Source organism: Lactuca sativa, chromosome 1, assembly GCF_002870075.4.
Source record: "Lactuca sativa cultivar Salinas chromosome 1, Lsat_Salinas_v11, whole genome shotgun sequence".
Lineage (NCBI taxonomy): Eukaryota > Viridiplantae > Streptophyta > Magnoliopsida > Asterales > Asteraceae > Lactuca > Lactuca sativa.
Genome location: NC_056623.2, coordinates 146,471,619 through 146,492,381, shown reverse-complemented (window position 1 = coordinate 146,492,381; position 20,763 = coordinate 146,471,619). Strand labels below are relative to the sequence as shown.

Below are 20,763 nucleotides of genomic sequence, written 5' to 3'. Positions count from 1 at the left end.
CGGCGAGTCGTTCATCTGACTCAGCGAGTCGAGTCGCGAGTCCCCGAGTTTTCCCCTTTTCGTGTTTGCAGGGTAGAGTGGTGAGTCGTGGGATGGGACTCAGTGGGACTGAAGTTACCCTCACTAGTGAAGTAACTCGGCGAGTGAATGCCATGACTCGGCGAGTTCAAGGCAATCTTCTTGCCTCAAGAACAACTCGGCAAGTTGTTCATACAACTCGGTGAGTCACAGCATAGAGTGTTCTTCGGATGAAGATGAACTCAGCGAGTTGTTCATACAACTCGGCGAGTAGGATGAAGGACTATTGGCCTTGAATATAGAAGGAAAACTCGTCGAGTCAACGCCTAACTCGACGAGTAGAGACGGATTTATGGTCAGAATAAGGGACAGGGACTCGGTGAGTTGGCAAGCCAACTCGGCGAGTCAGGTCAACTGGCAGTTGACCTTGACTTGGATTCTTGGTTGATTAGGGGTAAAAGGTCATTTTACCCTGAGGACGGTTAGCAGTATTTGACTGAGTGTTTTGTGGGGATTATAGCCAGAGGATTTCCAGGGCAGCAGCAACAGCAGACAGTCAGTTCCCGCTCAGATCAGCAGTTACTTTGAGGTGAGTTACCTTCCAGTAGCAGTGGGTCCTCGGCTACAATGCCGGCCCACTAGTAGGAGTTATATGATAGATGATTTTCTCTGTGATACTCATCTAAGGTTGCTACTATATGTAACATGTTTATGTGTTAGTATGACATGTTTATGTGCTATGTGTTATGTGGTAGTAGTAAGGGGTGAAATAGCCCCCAGTATCCGGTCGAGAGGACCGAAGGGGTAGGTCGGGCACCCAGATATGCCTGGCAGTATCCAGTCGTAAGGACCGAAGGGGTAGGTCGGGCACCCAGATATGTCTGGCAGTATATGTTTGTTATGCAATTATTTGGTATGTGGTACAATAGGGGAAACTCACTAAGCTTCGTGCTTACAGTTTTCAGTTTTGGTTTCAGGTACCTCTTCTTCGAAGAGGAAGGAGCTGGCGTGGTAGCGGTACATCACACACATGCTTTGCATTCCGCATTATGATGTCACCTGGGGATTTGTACTCTTACACTTTTATGTTTTATAAAAAAATGCTTCCAGACATGCAATCTCTTTTGTGAAATGATATGATCATTGAACGTTTTATTCCTAATGTTTTGCTAAGTACATGTTTAAAAAAAAAAAAAATTGGCTCGTATTTTTGGGATGTTACAAATAGTGCGGGTGCCTCTAATGAATCACACCCAAACCTTAGAAAAGCCCTAGGATCGAAAATAAAAAGAGGGGAGGGATTTGAAAATTCCTTGAACATATTCATGGTTCTTGAGTCTTCTGGAGGTCTTTATTTATAGTTGTAGGAAACCCTAATTCGAATTCAAAATAATAATATTATATTGCAATTCAAATTCACTTTTCTTATCAACCAAAGAGGCTATTAGAAGCCCTAGAAAAGGACTCCATAACTGTCCACTCATGGGGAGGTTCTAGAATGATTCACAATTCAACTTTTAGGCAGTTATATTCTAACCCTTACAACCATTAATTAATTCTAATTAATCTAGAGCAATTAATTAAATTAACTCTATTTAATTCGTAATTAATTATTTCCATTTCTAGGTAATATATTAATCCCATAATATACTAATAAATTATCTCTCTCTCTCTCTCTTAATATAAATCCAGGCCATTTCCATTTCAATTAATATATCAATTTAGTTAAGACCTTAGACACCCTAATCCAACACAATTAATGTTTAATTTGAAAAATGTAACTTTAACTAATTACTCAAAACTATATTAACACTTTATAAATCAAAATTTCATTTAATTCAAGGTTTCAACATGATTTGGACTTAATAAAATTACATTTAATTGATAATAGTAATATTATTACATGCTTAAAATCAAACTGCAAATTATCTGAAACGTTCCAAAAATACCACCCAAAAATTTTTGTTTGAAAACTTTACTAAACCATAATATCAAATATCAAAATATAAAAACCATGACTCATGTATCTCAAAATTTCATAATAAATTTATCAAATCGAAACCAGTGTCAAAATCATATCAAAATATCAGAGTCTATCTCCCAGGCTAAACGGTGGTGTGTGCCATGCCATCATCCCGAGCCCTTCCCTTTGCTAGCTAAAGTACTTGAAATCAAAAACTGAAACTGTAAGTATCACTACAAATAAAATGACATTTAGTGGCATACAAAAAGTGTCACTAAAAACTAAAAAAGTGCCACTAAAAGCCTTCAGGACAATCAGCGGCACAAAAATAAAGTGCCACTAAAAGCGCTGCCACTAAAGACCTTTAGTGGCACTTTCTAATTGTGTCGCTGCAACCTTATTGGGTTTTAGTGACACTTTTTTATTATGACACTATAGGTTTTAGTGGCACTATTTTTATAACACTATTTAACTGCTAAAAGAGATATTATTTTCATACTTTTAGTGACAATTTTCAACACACACACCCAAATATATATATATATATATATATATATATATATATATATATATATATATATATATATATAAACTAGGCTCAATATTATTTTAATTTTCAATGAAATATAAAATAATAATAAGACAACTTAGATAATAAATAAAAACACAATATCACTACTTAATTAATGTTTACTTGTCTAACAATAATCACTCCATCCATATATCACGTGTAATACGATCAATATAAATATCCTCTATTACATCAAACAAAACTCTATAATATACTCCACTATATTACAATACATTCATATACTACCCAAGTTTGGTTAGCCTACGAATCCTTCATCCCGTCCAAGGCATGACTAAATTTGATAAACACCATGTCATTCAACTTAGATTGTGCCAATTTATTCCATCTCTTTGTGTGAAGCTACATGAAGAAAGAGAATAAAAGAAAGTGTGAAATGTAAAAATATGAAATTTTAGCAATATTTAAAAAAATACTTATTCAGTTAAAAATAACAGATTTTCAGCACGAATAATAGATTTCCAACAATAATAGAAAGCAGATATCTAGTGATAAAAATAGAATTTCAGTAAAAAACTAATAAAAAGAAAACCTACCATGTTGAAAGACACTTCAGTTTATCTCGTAAGTTGTGCTTAATAACTCCTAGCTGGGTCATCTGACCTGTTGTTTGAAGCATCACACTTAACTACTTACATGCCTTGACAATTGAGAATTTATATGCAACAATATAAGAACCGAAGAAGCACATTAGAAACTAGAATATTTAAGGCATACAAAAGCTAGTGTTGATTGAGTGTTTCTAATCATCAAAAATTAATTTTCAAAAAAATCAACTAAATGGAACAGGTAATTTGTAAACACTGTAATGGAGTAACCATCTGCTAATGTGAGATATAACATGATCACAGACCCTAAAACTATAGAAGATTTCATGTCTATGGAGAGTGGACATAATACATGTCGTAGAACTTATGAGACCATGCCACTTAACAGAAGTGTGAACATGCATACAAGAAACTTCACCAAACACATTTCAACCCGACTATCCAGTATATCGCTATAATGAATTGAAACTTGAAAAACATATATACCTGATCTTGTAAATGAGCCACATCCATAAATTTTTGCCATAAAGTCGTGCTCCATCATTCAGACTTCTAGTGATCTGAAACACCATCTTAATAATCATCAGCTTCTAGTGTTTCAGCTTTCGGATTCTCAACTGGATTCGACTTATAAGCCAAAATCAAATTCCGTGTCACTGTATCTTGATCCTCCTGAGTAAGAATCGTCGGATGATATCCATTTGCAAGATCTAGTTAAAAGTCGGAAGGATTCATGGCAACTGATGGTGGATTAAAATAATTCATAACTTGTCATTTTCCAAAAAAACAATTCAATAATGGATTCCTTTCTTAGAGCAACACCACCTTATGAAACATGTAAAATAGCCTACTCGAAGGTTGATGAATCGTTGAACCGTCATAATCACCAATTTGTAAGCATTGTAATGGAACAACAGAAACCGAAAATGTAATGGAGCAACAGAACCCAAAAATGTAATGGGGGATGTAAGCATATCTAAAAACATTTTAAGGACGGATGTTGGAGGTACATTTTCGTGCCTACTTTATAAAAAGAAAGGAAGGATTTCATACTTGAGTCGGGGATGTGTGGGCAGAGTGCGGAGGCAAGAACACTACTAGAAAACTAGGGAATTACCTACGGCAATATTCGTAGGAAATCCGTAGGAGAAAGCTGTTACCTACAGAATTCCTACAAAAAGCGGATTGTAGGAAAAACCCTCGTGGGTAATTTTTTCCTACAAATTACCTACAAACTTTCCTACGCATTTCCTACGGAATATTCTGTTACAAATTTACCTTCGGAACACCTACGGAACACGTTTACTACAAAGCTCCTACGAAATACCTACGGGTTTATTTGCTATGGAACACCTACAAAGTACCTACAGATTATTTTCCTACAGAATACCTACCAACTTTGTTTCCTACAGAATACCTACCAACTAATTTTCCTACAGAATATCTACCAACAGTTTTTCCTACAGAATACCTACAAACTTTATTGTATTTTATTTCCTACAGAATAGCTACAGAATATTTATTTCCTACAAATTTTCTATGATTTTTTTGCCAATTTTTATTGAATAGAATTCCAACAAAAATCCGTTGCTATGTTAAATTTATAATTATAAACATATCCAAATTTTCTGCTCAAAACTAATGCAAAAAAAACCACAAATATAATTATAATAATAGTCAAATACGATTACACCCATTAACATTAAAATAATCAATAACACAACATTCATACATTCACATACTCAAAATACCATTACAATGTCATGACAAAAACTGAGAACTACATGGTGGATTACCGGACTGGTCGAGTTGTCTCATACAGGCCACCAATTGTCGTTGCAATTTCAATTCCATGCCATTTCGCATGTGTTCCATTTGTAAGTCCATTTGACTTTGCCTTTGATCCATTATAGCATTGTAGTTTACATTATAGCTTGTTGCATGTTTGACACTTGTTGTCGCCAAGGCGGCTCCATTACTTTTTCATGCCCCAAGCGAGATGAGTAATAATGCCCCTATATTTGACAATTTCAACTTATACATGTAAGATAACCAAAAGGACCCCAACATCCCCACTTCTTGATGACAAATGAAAAGAGCTGATTAGCTAGAAACTGGAAAAAAGAAAACAAACAAATACACGTTATTAAGGACATGTATTCAAAACAAATATTCTTAACGGAACTATATTCAAGAGAATTATAACCTATCAAACTTTAATGGTCAAAAGCAAAGTAGGCCATTGGCAGCAATTTTAAAGAGTGAAAAGTGAAAATATTTTTTATTATCTACCCCCTTAAATCAACAAGCATGAGTACAGTAGGACCAATTCAAAAAAAATCAAGAAAACAGGTGTGCAAAAAACCTAAAATCATTAATCGAATAGGAAATAACTACTGAAATAAGAAAATAACTAATTGGAACCCACAAATTAGTGAATTCACTAATCAGTTAAATATAACCCACATAAGAATATCACTATATCCAAATTCAGAATCAAAAAATGAAAGCATGATTCTCAAATCAGAATTCGGAAATTACCTCAGGCTGAGTGGTACTTGTCGTCCTCCTCTTCCCACATCAGTAACATCACTAATCGAAACTCAGAATTCAGAAACCTAGAGAAATCTAGAGGAATCATCAAATCATCAAGAGAAATCAGGAAAAAAAACATTGCTCTGAATCGCAACCAATATAAGAGCACATCGATTTCAATATAAAAGGGGAAATCGATATTTGATTTGCAAGGAAAAACCATCGATTTCATATTTTAAAAGGAATAAAACCATCGATTTCTGGTTTGCAAAGGAAATAAAAAAGGAGCAAAATACCTGCTGTGAAGTCGAGTTCTTCGTGAAGAAGGAGGCGCGGAGGTGGCCGGAGGTAGTGGAGAACTCGACGGATGTAGCCGGAGGTATGGACGACAACGTTGAAATCGATTGGAGCAGGTGCCGGTGTGAAGTCGATTGGAGAAGGGACGTTTTTGTGTATGAGGGATACAGGCGGGAGGATGTTTTTATGAAAGCGGGATGAATTTTTTTGAGGGATACGAGCGGGAGGATGTTTTTATAAGAGCGGGATGAATTTTTTTAAGGCGTGGGTATTCTGTAGGTAGTATGATGCATAGGTATTCTGTAGGTGCCAAAGCCTAAGAGAAGATAAATAGCTATTAAATCCAAATTTTCATGTTATCTTTTTGAGGCGTAGGTATTGTGTAAGAATACAAGTCATTATTATTATTATTATTATTATTATTATTATTATTATTTTCTATTAGTTAGCTATTATTATTTATACTTATTTTGTATTTTCAAATTGAGTCCATTTTCTTAAAAAAAAAAAAATAGGAAAGCAGAGCATTCCATTCCAGATGCAGTTATGTCTAAGGTTTTCTTTTTCTTTGTCAGTTGAATCGAATTATCTTATAATCTAATTATATGTATTTGATGATTTTCCCACGTACATATTTGAAGGTTTTCTTTTAAATGTCTAAATGATCATCAAATTCTAAATTCTGAATAATCTTATATTACGTGAAAGCAAAGTAGTCCATTCCTACATAGATTGCAGATGCAGTTAGAGGATGGCTTGGAAGATCAAATCCCTATTTGTGGGTGTGCAATCGGAGCTGTTGATGGATCTCATTACATGTTAGGTGGGTTTTCAAGATCAAGTGCTATGAATTCAGTTTTCAAATATGGTACACACAGTTCTACATGCATTAAATTAATAGATACCTTAGTCAAAACTAAATAATCAAAATATAATGAAGTTGTGCAAAAGATGAAACGAAAAAAACGACATTTGACCATCGAAGAATAGAAAATACAAAAACTGTTGTAGGAAATCCGTAGGTAAATACCTACAGATTACCTACGGATATCCTTTATCTGTAGGTAATCCGTAGGTATTTACCTACAGATTACCTACGATAGTTTTTGTATTTTCAATTTTTAGAGGGGCAAATGTCATTTATTTCATTTAACTTTTTTCACAACATCATTATACGTTGATTACTAACATTTCACCAAGTTGTACATGATATAAACGTACGTACAACCGTGTGCACCATTACAACTCATTATTATACATCATACATACTATAAAAAGTATATATAGTTTTGTCTTGAACCACAATTAACCATCATTTAACATATACATGATAAACTAAATATAATACATACATATGGGATTGTTTGTATTTATGTGCCTGTATATTCTTTTGTACTGGAAATATCATGCATTTCTACAAATAAAAATGATAAAACTTTGAATGGGTAATGGTTATAATGGTACACACAGTTATGCATGCATTAACATTATGTATAACTTAGTCAAAACTAAATAATCAAAATATAATGAAGTTGTGCAAAAGATGAAACGAAAAAAATGACATTTGACCATCGAAAAATAGAAAATACAAACACTGTTGTAGGAAATCCGTAGGTAAATACCTACAGATTACCTACGGATATCCTTTATCTGTAGGTAATCCGTAGGTATTTACCTACAGATTACCTACGATAGTTTTTGTATTTTCAATTTTTAGAGGGTTAAATGTCGTTTATTTCATTTTTTTTTCACAACATCATTATACGTTGATTACTAACATTTTACCAAGTTAAACATGATATAAACGTACGTACAACCGTGTGCATCATTACAACTCATTATTATACATCATACATAATATAAAAAATATATATGTTTTTTTTCTTGAACCACAGTTAACCATCATTTAACATATACATGATAAACTAAATAAAATACATACATATGGGATCGTTTGTATTTATGTGCCCGTATATTCTTTTGTACTGGAAATATCATGTATTTCTACAAATAAAAAGGATAAAACTTTAAATGAGTAATGGTTATAATGTTACACAGAGTTATACATGCATTAACATTATGTATAACTTAGTCAAAACTAAGTAATCAAAATATAATGAAGTTGTGAAAAAGATGAAACGAAAAAAACAAGCGAAAAATACAAAATACAAAAAACGGTTGTAGGTAATCCGTAGGTAAATACCTACAGATTACCTACGGATATCCTTTATCTGTAGGTATTTACCTATAGATTACCTACGGTAGTTTTTGTATTATCAATTTTTCGATGGTCAAATGTCGTTTATTTTATTTAATTTTTCAACAATTTATACATCATATAAACATACATACAATCGTATTTACCATCGAAATTCATGACTCGTTTCAATAATAATAATAATAATAATAATAATAATAATAAATTTATAAAATAAAACATAATTACTATAAATTTAGAGATATATAGAATAATAAAAATAAAACAATAATTATAAATATAAGAATAAAAATAAATTATAGTTTTAAATGTATAAATAAAGCAAAATATATTAGTAATAATATAAAGAATAAGGAGGGAAATAAAGATGTTACTACAGATTACCTACAAAATTTGAAAATTTTCTTTTCTGTAGGTATTCGGTAGTAAATTAGCTACAAAATACCTACAAAATTTGAAATAATCTGGTTTTTCTCGTTTCCGTAGGTATTCTGTAGCAAATTACCTACAAAATTACTACAAAATTATTTTTTGTAGCTATTCTGTAGGTAATCTGTTATTAAATTAGGGCAACTTTATTTCGTAGGAATTTTGTTGCTATTCTGTAGGTATTTTCCTACATAAAAAAATTTGTAGGTATTTTTTTGTGGCAACTTACACCCTTTTCTAGTAGTGGAAGTGTCGGGGCACAACGACGGCGAGGTTGTAAAGGTTGAGCGGCAACAACTTGGAGCATGAACTCAGGTGGATGGCGATTAGGGATTTAGGGCTTGGGTGGGAGACAGTGAAACTTGGGAGCGTGGGAGGTAAATAGAAAGGTAAGGGTGGAATTGTAACTATTAGTCTCTTAATCTCTTACCTATGTAAGAAGGGGGAAATTTTGGATAGGAGGAATCAAAGTAATCGCAGGGTTTTGAAATTTTTGGCGGAAGCATTCCCCCGCTAGCAATAGTAGGGGTGACAAATCGGGTCATCTTGTCGTGTTTTTGTCTGACACGACACGACACGACAAGGTTTTAAGTAACACGAACACGACACGACACGCCGTCGTGTTTTTTTAACTAACACGAAAACGAACCGATTAAAAAACGACAAAGACGACACGACACGACAAAGATAAAATAAAATAAAAATTAGTAATTTAATTAATACTTAATCATATATAACACGAAAAACACGACAAACACGAAAAACACGACATACAAATGCTAAATCGTGTCAATTTCGTTTCGAATTTTTAACACGAACACGACACGACACGACGTCGTGTTTTTTACACTTGACACGAACACGACACGAACACGAATTCAAATTTCTATTTCGTCCCAATTTCGTTTCGTGTCGTGTATTTTTTTTCGTGTCGTGTCATCAATTGTCACCCCTAAGCAATAGAGGAGGGATTTTCTAAATTTCGAGGATGATTCTCTCAAACACATAGTTGCTTCTTTAATTTTTTTTTATTAAAATTTAAATTAAATATAACATGTGATATATAATAATTACACTTTTATGCCATCAATAATTATGAAAACAATGTCATAAAATGATTACTGCCACTAAAAGTATGCTATTAGTATCATAAGATATAAAGTGCCACTATATGACTAGATCTATTAAAACTTATACCATCACAAATAAAAGTGCCACTAAAAATAGGCTATAGTGGCACAAAAGCAAAATGTCACTAAAACTTTATGCCACTAAATGTAATTTTATTTGTAGTGTATGAAGCTTAGTGAGCTCCCCCAAACTACCACATACCATACAATAACACATAAAGCAACTACTGAGCCTTGCCCACTGCATCGCACCGAAGTCCGGAACTAACCAGGGCCTTGTCCTCTGCATCGGACCGTAGTCCGGAAACTGCATCAGACCGAAGTCTGGAACTAACCAGGGTCTTGCCCTCTGCATCGGACCGTAGTCCAAAACTGACTGAGCATAACATAACATAATCATAACTACTAGCATAAACACATATACTGCATACCGCATCGAACCGAAGTCCGGAACACATAACACAAAGACATGCTTGAATCACAAAGACATCAAGCATGCTGAACTACTGCATCGGACCGAAGTCCGGAACTATTGCTAACTAAACGGGCCAGCATTGTGGTCGTAGACCCATTCCTACTGGAAGGAAGACTCACCTCGTAACGTTGGTTGCTGAGATGCTAAATCTGAAACTGTCTGACTGTTGCTCCGGAACTCCCGACTACAAATCCCATAAACACTAAATCGAATACTGATAACTAATCTCAGGATAAAAAGACTATTTTACTCCTGGTCAAAGTCAACATCCTGGTCAAAGTCAACTTTCAGTTGACCGGACTCGCCGAGTTGGGCCGCCAACTCGCCGAGTCGTTATCATTCTTTCTAATCCTCTACCTGCTTCTACTCGTCGAGTTTGGCAACGACTCGATGAGTTCTTCTTCGATACTAAAATCGAGTGTAACTTCATCCGACTCGCCGAGTTGTATGAACAACTCGTCGAGTTCTTCTTCATCATGTGAACTCGTCCAGTCTGTGACTCGTCGAGTTGTATGAACAACTCGTCGAGTCTATTCTTGAGGCAAGAAGATTTCCTTGGACTCATCGAGTCTCATGCATGTCATTACTATACAGTCGATTCTAGTAAATTCCAGTGCATCCAATTCAAAGATCCGGGCTTCTAGGGTTGGTTTTACACGTAAAGTTTCCAACTTTACGTGTATGCACAAGAGAATGGGGCTAAAACACCAAAATCATCCAACAATAAGCACTTCGGGTTTGGAACAAAGCTATATTAGCATAAAGGTAGCTACATTGAGCTCCTAGAGCTCAATAACATCCAGATCTATGGTTTCCATCGTAAGGAGAGTTCAATTCCCGAGTTTGAATCATATAGAGTTCTAGGAGAACCATAAACAAGCATAAAAGAGGGTTTAATGGAAGAATGGGTAAGGTGATAACTTTATTACCAGAATATCTAGCAAATGGAAGCTAGATTATGGATCACCTTTCTCTTCTATTCGTCTTCTTTCATTCCTTCTCTTCTATAACTTCCAAGCTAGCACAAAATACTCGAGCTCAACAATAAGGACTAGGGTTTACAAAGAAATGCTCTAGATGTACTGGAGGCTGGGATGGGAGGCTATAATGACGTTTAAATTGGGTACAAACCCTGAGATTTAGGGTTTCATCCATACTGGCGGACTCGCCGTGTCTAGAATGTGGACTCGTCGAGTCACCCACTAAAAACGCGTGCAAATCCCGCCTCTACTCGACGAGTTGGATACTGACTCATCGAGTGCCTCTTAAGAAAGGAAAATACTTTATTTAAGTTACATACCAGAAATGGGGTGTTACATTATCAATGGATGATTTCATGATATTGAAAACCACCAATGAAGCTTCGTAAACTCAATCTTGACTTATGAGATGCACTTATCTCATTAAATTAGTTTTAAAAGCTTAGAATTGAACACTAAACTTGGAATTTTTAATAATTTTATCATATAATTAGAATATTATAAGATTTCATAAGTTTGGAAACCTAAATGAGAAAGAGGTGACTAACTCAACTACCTTACTAGCTCAATTGATGGATTAGTGGCGGAACACCACAAGAACTTCAATTATACTTCTATACTTCAAATTTACTTTTCAAAATTCAATACATCTCTCCTAATTAACTAAGTTGGAGGGGAGATAGGGTTTAGGAGTCCAAGATCCAACCTTTCACTATTAGGAAACTTTGGTCCCTCGACTTTTTAATTTTTTGTTCAACTCCAATTACAATTCTATTTAAAACCCTTAATATTATAACCTTTTAATAACTCTTTAATGTTAACATCTTTACAATTTAAGGATAAAATCTAGTTAGTTAGATTTAATCAAAAGTCATATCGTAACCTATATGGTTGAAAAGTCAACCTCTAAGTCTCGAAGCTTTTGACCTTAATTCGATCCCATATATTAGTTAATTTTAAATCTAGTTATTAAAATTAACTAAATTTGGAATGTAAATAATTATTATTAATAAGCTAAATGTAGGGTTTAATTTAATTTTATAATATATTAGTTAATTTTAAATCTAGTTATTAAAATTAACTAAATTTGGAATGTAAATAATTATTATTAATAAGTTAAATGTAGAGTTTAATTTAATTTTATAAAAAATTATAAGTAAGGATTAAAATATTTACCCAAAATTAGGGGTGTTGCATTAACCCTAATGATTTTATGTTATAGAAAAAGAACAATAAGTAGATTGAAGCCACCTAAAACCATATTATTTTTTACTAAGACCATAATATTTTGACAACAAGAAGGACCATTCGTGTAATTACTCTAGAAAATCAAATATCAAACTGAAAAAGGAAATATCGTGGAACAAAACCCAAAATCCTCTCTCACCTCTGTCGCTGTCGCCCATCCTTCCTCGTTGACTCGCTGTATAACGGCCAACTTCGCGCTGTTCGCTCTTGATTTTTCACTCGAAGTCCTTCTTGATCGTGTCGCTGTTAGATCGTCCGCTATTCTCACTGCTTCAGGTATCGCTGTAGCTCTGTAGGCTGGTAACTGTGAATGAACATTCTTTCATGTTAGATTCACATGTTGTTAGGCAATTATATCTTATTACTTAAAGATCACATCATCATCATTTGCTTTTTTCATTAATTAGGGATTGAAATTTCGATTTTTTCAGCTGGGATAGAGCAGAGTTCAACGTTGACTTCTTTAGATCCTATATATCTTCAAACTCACAAACACAATGAAGAAGCTAGATCCGAAACCATAAAGTAATGCTTCCTTTATTAGCTAAGCTGAATTATAATATTGTTTCGAAGTACAGAATGGTTAAGTGATTTCTTTGTAGATTTAGTGATAGAAAAATTCACATTTCAAAAGATTGTTCTTTTGTTAATTCCAGGGATAAAAAACCATGTAAAGAAACTTATTTTTTACTGTGTTTGGGTCTTTTAATTGATTGTTGATATACAGTAAAAAACTGGAATTACCAATATATTTTACAGTTCCTTTCATGGGATGATGTTGATTTGTTTGAGGATTACTTAACTGAACTTTAGATGGAATTTGCTTAGAAAATATGTAGGGATGTCTATGGTGAGTTAAGGGCTGTTTGTTTATCTCTTATTGTCTCTTAGTAAGAGGCAGATCTGAATCTTTTCCATTCAGGGTGTTTGTTTAGCTTTTAATTTTACATCTGAATCTGAAATTTATATCTTATTCGGTCAGACATGTTACTTAACCGGAAAACAGGTCAACCAATCAAATTAACTAAGTACTGATTTTTAAACAATTCCCATCTAAATGTTATGGTGATTCTATATCCATACATAGCTGTATATGTGGGTTCTTTTAATTTGTTTCTTATATTCGAAGCATATTAAATTCACATAAAAAGTTTGGAGGTGCATATGTTTTGTCATTTTAACACTTATTTTTTTTCTTTTTGTAGAAAATAAGGTATCATGGTTGAGGTTTAAATTGTTTGATTAGACATAAGTTGCATAGTTATTAACATATTAATAAATTTGATGTTTTTGTAGAGACATCTTGCATGGGATATTGAGATTGAGCCAGAAGTGAGGAAAGCATGGCTAAAAAAGCATCAAGGTTATTAGTAAGGGTGAAGGGTCAATAACCCATAAATCATAATGGTTGTTCTCCATGAAATTTCGGAAAGAGGTTCATCTTCTTCATCCACTCATAGTCATAGATATGACGTATTTTTAAGTTTTAGAGGTTTTGACACTCGTAATAGTTTCACTACTTACCTTCATAAGGCCCTCATTGATGCCAATATCACTACCTTCTTGGATAATGAAGAGATTGAAATTGGGGAAGATCTGAAACCAAAGTTGGAGAGTGCAATTAAAGCGTCTAGGGCTTTTGTTATCGTGTTGTCCAAGAATTATGCTACTTCCACATGGTCTCTTGACGAATTGGTGTTGATCCTTGAGCAACGTATGACCTCCAACCATATTGTTATACCTATATTTTATCACGTTGATCCTACACATGTCAGGAAGCAAGAAGGTAGCTTTGGAGATGCAATGGCTAAGCATAGAAAGATGATGGAGGCGGAGACAAATGAAAATAAAAGAAGTAAATGGGCTCAAAAGATGGACCGATGGAATAATGCGCTTAGAGAAGTTGCTGATTTAAAAGGGAAGCACATAAATGGCAGGTAACTATATGTTCTTATCCATATTTCACGACTTTTTAATATTGTTTAATTAACACATGAAAACTCGATATCATCTTCTCCTTTTGCATTTCAATATGTTTCTTCATAATCGTCAAATACGCATATATTTTAGGGCAAACCTCTGAAAAACCGAACCTATTTTCATCAAACCCTTAAAAAAGGCTAATATTATTGTTTTTTAGTGTGTTAAAACCCCTTATATTTTCTGAAATTGTCTAATGTAACAAATGTGCTCCACATTTATTATTTGATCATAAATTAATTAATTAAGATGAACCATTTTAAGGATTTTATATGCTGTTTATTAATAAACCAAAAGTCTTAATACATTTACTATTTTTTATGTCATTCTACCGTGATAGCATGCCATCGTTTGTTATGATATTCTAAAGGTCTTACATGTAACTAGCAAAGGTTAACTTATAAGTATTCACTGACATTGTGTTCCGATTAATGCAAAACAACATCGGTCTGGTGATTTCGTAGATACACATTTGATGCTTATATGGTTAGAAGTACAAATATGATAATAGTTATGATGTGAAAAAATTAATTAAATAGTATCTTATTATTATACAATTTAAATTTGGATCTTTAGATTAAATCTAAATCTCTACTACAACATGTTAGTTTATGGATTGTGCTTTGTGGTTCTAACTACTATCCAATTCCAGGATAGAGGTGGATCTTATTAATGAAATTGTTAAGGACATCTTCCTTAAATTACGCATATCATCAAGGTTTCCACTACCACAACTTATTGGGATGGACAATTCCATTAAATTCATCACTTCATGGTTGAAAGATACATCCTCACATACGGGAGATGTACTCACTATTTTGGGTTTGGGTGGGATCGGCAAGACGTCTTTAGCCAAATCAGCCTATGTGTTACATTCTAATGAATTTGATACAAGCAGCTTCATTGAAGATATCAATAGGAGATGTGATGAAAAATGTAATGGATTGATTGATGTACAAAAACAACTCTATGATGACATTTCAAGATCAAGCTCGGTTCAAGTTCGTGATGTTTCTATATACACCTCAATGATAGAGAATGCATTCCCCCGTAAGAAGGTGTTTCTAGTTCTGGATGATATTGGCAGTCTAAACCAATTAGATGCTTTACTTGGAAGCAAAGGTTTGCATCCAGGAAGTAAAGTCATAATAACAACAAAGGACAGATGGTTGACACAGAGTTGTTCACTATTCAAAACGAACATTAAACCCAAGTATGCGGAGCACAAGCTTGAAGGTTTATCTATGATTGAATCACAAAAACTTTTGTGTTATCATGCATTTATGTGCAATGATCCGAAGCTAGGTTATGAAGAGGTGTCGGAAAATCTTGTGAAGTATTGTGAAGGACATCCAATGGCTCTAAAAGTCTTGGGTAGGTCTCTACATAATCGAGATGTAACTTATTGGGAAGGATACATAGACAGGCTAAAGAAAGAAAATGATTCCCCTATAAATAATGTCTTGAGAATGAGCTTTGACTCTTTGCCATCAAAAAATGATAAGGAGTTGTTTAAGCATATTGCTTGTATTTTTGTTGGAATGGATAGAGATGTTACTCTAACAATCTTAGAGGCATGTGATATAGAGACAAGATCTGGGATCACAAATCTTATTGATAGATGCTTGCTTAGTATCACATGGAATCAAGAATTGATGATTATGCAATTGATGATGCATCAGTTGGTTCAAGAGATGGGAAGATTTGTGGTACGTGAAGAATCACTTTACAAGCCATGGGAACGAAGCCGATTATGGGGTCATGAGTCATTCAGAGTGTTGAAACAAAAAAAGGTAAGAGGTTGTATATACGTTTTATAAAGCATTTTGTTCTACATAAATATCTAAAACAATTTAAAATAATTTTGCATCCTTTTTCTTTTTAGGGTACGGAAAATGTTCTAGGCCTCACCCTTGACATGAAAATGCTTGAGAAAGAGAAGTTACATGAATCACTTGAGATAGAAATAGATGCATTGAGTAAGATGGATAGTCTAATGTTGCTACAACTTAACTATGTACAAATAACTGGATCTCACAAGAATTTTCCAGAAGAATTGAAATGGTTGTGTATGCATGGATTCTCTATGAAGGCTATACCTTCAGACTTACCGATCGTGAATTTGGTTGCTCTTGACATGTCATATAGCAATATGGAATCGTTTGGCGTTTGTTATGGTAATCCACAACGGCTTCGGAGGAAGCAAAAGGTGACTTATCTTCATTAGTTACTTTTCCATATTAAGTTGATGAAATTGACTTCTATTTTAACTTGCTCCTGTCTCAGAAAATGCTTGGATCGTGCTCAAAAGATAAAAAGTTGTTTGGATCGTTGAAGATTCTTAATTTAAGTTTCTGTGAACAACTTCGTAGTCTTTGTAGCTTTGACCAGCTCCCTAAAATTGAGAGGTTGATGCTTAGAGGTTGCATTTGTTTGCGTGAAGTTTGTGAATCGATTGAGCAATGTGTTGAACTTGTCTTCATTGATCTAAGCTATTGCAACAAGCTTAAAAAATTTCCAAGAAACATAACCATGTTAAAGAAGGTTAAAACATTCGTGCTAAATGGATTTCGTCTCGGTGAATCTCATAACGAGATGAAAAATATGGATTCAGCGGAAAAGCTTGAGGCTATACCAAGTGATTTCAAGTTCTTTATGGTTCCTTTACCAAGATGTTTAGTAAGCTTGTCACTTGCACATAATAATTTGTCTACCGAATCCTTTCCCATGGACTTCAGTTGTCTATTCATGTTAGAAGAATTATATTTAGATGCCAATCCTATGGTTTCCCTGCCCAATTGTGTGAGAAGCCTTCCTAGGCTTAAGAGACTTAGTATGGTACAATGTAATATGCTGACGTCAGTAGAGCATCCTCCACATACATTGACATTTATGCGACTCCATTTTGATTCTAGTAAGCATGTGCTACGAAAAGTTGTATTTGATCCACAAATGTCCCCACTCTTGTTCCTAATAGACTGGAAGATGTTAGCACCTTCTTATTTTGAAATTGAGGGCATGGTGAAAATCGAATCATTTGGAGTTGTTGAGGAAAAGGTATTACGTAGTTTGGGCTGGACTGAGCTAGACTTCCTTATTTTAAGTCGCTTCAGAAGTTATCTTGATGATAGAATAGAGGAATCTTTTATCCAGGTTTGCTTTATTTTAGTATATGCCTTTGTGTGATTATGCATGTATATATAATTAATGAAGGTTGTTGTATTTGGCAGATGTATTATGAATTTGGAATATTCAGCACAATTTATGGAGGCGAAGAAATGCCGAGTTGGATTGTAGATAGACGCACGGGGTCATCAATGTCATTTACCATCCCATCATCTCCAAACAAGCTCAGAGGATTGAATTTCTGTTGTGTGCTGAGATCTCGATATCTAGGTTACGACTTCTTTTATTTGCCAGTGATCATAATTAGTAATATTACAAAGAACCGCATCTGGAAATACCAACATTACATTCGTAGAGTCGATGTTATTGGAAAGTGTGTGACATTGTTAAGCCATTGGATGTTTGGGATGAATGATATGGAATGTGGTGATCAGATTACTATTACCATGAGCCCAGAACCACTTCTTGTTGAGTGTGGGGTGAGTTTTGTTTATGATGATGATGGAGACATGGATGATGAAGAAGAACATGCATTGAGTTATTATAAGTCCTGGAATCACATTATTGGTGGAGATTTGAGTGTATTTCAGTTAACAACAGGAGAGTACATTCTAACAATATGGCGATTTTTGCTGACTGAAATTGATATTCGTGTACAATCATCGGAGTCTTTGTATGGAGATGGTGTCCACTTTAAAGGTAGATATCATTCTTTTGTATCACTTCTTATATATCTAGAGCTGATTTAACTAAAATGGTAAAGTTTTGATGATGAATAAATCATGGTTTGATTTTCTGCAATCACTTTCAAATCTTTAATCAGTTTCTTTTTACTAGATGAGCTAGTGCAATTCAGGGCTCTCTCTCAAAGAAACTCTGGCATACTGGATGATGGTCCCTAAGGTAGTTTTATATCCCAAAAACTAACTGTCACAAGCTCATTTCTAATATATTTTCACATAAATAAATAACTCTACAGCTCTGCGATTCTAAGGAAGCAAGCAGGTATTCTTTTAGGTTTGTTTCATTGTTTTCTAATGGCAATAAAGGCGCATTTTATTTTAGTATTTTGTTATCTCAAAGAGTTGGATCTTCTAAACGTTCATGTTCAAAAACTTACCAATAGTGGGTTGGATGTATTTTGTTTATATGTATTTATCTCCTCTACCAAAAACACAGCCTATTACACAATAGAGTTGACTATATAATACATTTATTTGGGTAATTAAACTAATCTTATGGTCAACAGTTACTAATATATATATATATATATATATATATATATATATATATATATATATATATATATATATATATATATATATATATATATATTTGTCTCCTTATAAGGAAAGAATATCATCAAAAACCACATAAGAATGCCCCATATCTTTTGCTCTGTCCTAGTTATAACTTATGTGTAAAAAAAAAACACTATCTACCTCTCGTAAGAAGTTCCTTTTAAGCTTACATATGTTTGTATATATATGTTCATCATGCTTTAGATTCTGACTGAACCTTTGAAAGATACAAGGAAAAAAAGGAATTTTGAGAGCCAATCAAAATAACTAGAAAGCTGAATGTTATCCTTTATGTTGGTATATGTAGTTATTTCCGTCCTTGAAGAAAAATAACTAAATGAACAAGACGGATGTCTTTTCATATATCTAACCTATTGTAAATTCTACAGGGTATAACAAGAATCACCTACAGTGAAAAATTCCTGGGAGCACGGTAACAAGGATATGCAACTTTCATTGGAGGTATTTGCTATATTTGGGTAGATTCCTTAAAGAACAGGATCAGTCAAATGCAACTCAAAAAAACTTGTGTTTCTTTTGCCAAATTAAACAAGGTGATATTTCCAAAAGTGCTATTGTAAACATTTTTTCTGATCGTTAAATCGGAAAAACAATCAGAATATTCCGACCTTTATGACAGAACAGTACATTGTAAATGAAACTCACAAAATGCAATATTTTGTGTCATCCAAAATGGTGAGACAAGGCCGGACTAGGTTTGGGATTAAGATGAATGAGACAAGAGTTGTAATTTTTTGTTCCAAACAAAAGATGAAAGAAAGGGATTTTTTTTTATTTAGGAATGCCTCTATTATGACCAAACAGGTGTATATAAACATATATAACTATAAACAAATATACAAAATATAAATTCACATGAGAATTGCTAAAACCGTTACTTGTTGATATGTGTCTTAATCAACCCGAAAAGACTATGTTGAATCCAAGATGTTTCGAAATTGCAAAATGTTACACTAAACCTAAGACTACTAGGTGCAGGCAACATATTATTACATGTTATCACACCCAAATTGTCCACCTCATCATCCCAGGCCCGACCTTTTATATATATATATATATATATATATATGGAAAATAAGCCTTTGCTTAGGGCCCCATTCTAAGGGGCCGGGCCTCACTTAACCCATATATATATATATATATATATATATATATATATATATATATATATATATATATATATATATATATATGGAAAATAAGCCTTTGCTTAGGGCCCCATTCTAAGGGGCCGGGCCTCACTTAACCCATATTTCAATTAGGGATTAACGATTTGGATTCTCCATTAATGCAATAAGTAGAAGTAATTATCTGCGACTATTCTTCTTTCTTTGAATCTGTGACCTCTAAGTTCATTCTTCATTCTCCTCTGTCCTCGTAACCACAGAATGGATTACAACTACCGTCTAACGGTTTAATTTTGATTCTCGATTCTAATCTTCTTCTTCTTGGCTCTGATGATTTGACCGATTCTTATTTAAAAAAAAAAAAAAAAAAAAAAAAAAAAAAAAAGAGGTTAGCTCGATTGTTGATTCTTCTTTTGAGGCTGATAATCTCTGACTATTTATCTCTTTTCTTATCGAATTCATTATTCTTCCCGTAATCCTGTTTGTGTTTGGGTTTAATTGTTTGTACTTTGTATATGAGCATTTTCCTTGTTAACTGTCTCACTGTTAGATTCGTTTTGTGTTTGTAAGTAAAGCTTTTATATGATTCATTGTTGTTAGTTGTAAGATTGTATTTTTCTGATTTTAGGGTGAAGCAAGTACATAACAATTTTTTGAGTGAGGTTTTGTTTTAGGATTTAGATATATATGATGCTAAATTTTGTTACTTTGATGAAGTTAAATCTATTAATTTTGATGTAGAAATTTGTTTTTCATTTTCTGCACAAAATGAGTAAAT

At 33.7% G+C, this 20,763-nt stretch overlaps 1 protein-coding gene and 1 long non-coding RNA gene across 5 annotated transcripts; one reads left to right on the top strand and one right to left on the bottom strand.

The window, feature by feature from the left end:
• Positions 1–4,760: 4,760 nt before the first annotated feature.
• Positions 4,761–6,274, bottom strand: LOC111901833 (uncharacterized). The gene is made up of 3 exons (XR_002853615.3): positions 5,950–6,274; positions 5,660–5,746; positions 4,761–5,232 (listed from the first exon to the last, which is right to left on the bottom strand). It is a non-coding gene; the product is annotated as an uncharacterized LOC111901833 (long non-coding RNA).
• A 6,241-nt stretch (positions 6,275–12,515) lies between these two features.
• On the top strand, positions 12,516–19,632 carry LOC111901823 (disease resistance protein RPV1). 4 transcript variants are annotated; one of them, XR_008224291.1, is made up of 9 exons: positions 12,516–12,706; positions 12,862–12,955; positions 13,727–14,367; positions 15,063–16,203; positions 16,296–16,619; positions 16,697–17,563; positions 17,641–18,235; positions 18,374–18,541; positions 19,227–19,632. XR_008224291.1 is itself a non-coding variant. In XM_023897679.3 (9 exons), exons 3-8 carry the CDS (start codon positions 13,835–13,837, stop codon positions 18,436–18,438), a joined length of 3,525 nt encoding a protein of 1,174 aa, XP_023753447.1. In that variant the 5' UTR covers positions 12,516–12,706; positions 12,862–12,955; positions 13,727–13,834; the 3' UTR covers position 18,439; positions 19,227–19,632. The 4 variants fall into 4 exon arrangements, 3 of the variants coding, with proteins under 3 accessions (XP_023753447.1, XP_042758774.1, XP_042758777.1); XM_023897679.3 differs by having other exon boundaries at positions 18,374–18,439; XM_042902840.2 differs by having other exon boundaries at positions 12,838–12,955; positions 18,374–18,439.
• Positions 19,633–20,763: the final 1,131 nt, after the last annotated feature.

What these genes read in the sequence shown, in the direction of transcription:
- LOC111901823 (XM_042902843.2), top strand. Translation starts at nt 13,835, where the DNA reads ATGGTTGTTCTCCATGAAATTTCGGAAAGAGGTTCATCTTCTTCATCC. An exon ending in GGGAAGCACATAAATGGCAG is followed by an intron (nt 14,368 to 15,062) that starts GTAACTATATGT and finishes ATCCAATTCCAG; the next exon opens with GATAGAGGTGGATCTTATTA. An exon ending in GGCTTCGGAGGAAGCAAAAG is followed by an intron (nt 16,620 to 16,696) that starts GTGACTTATCTT and finishes CTCCTGTCTCAG; the next exon opens with AAAATGCTTGGATCGTGCTC.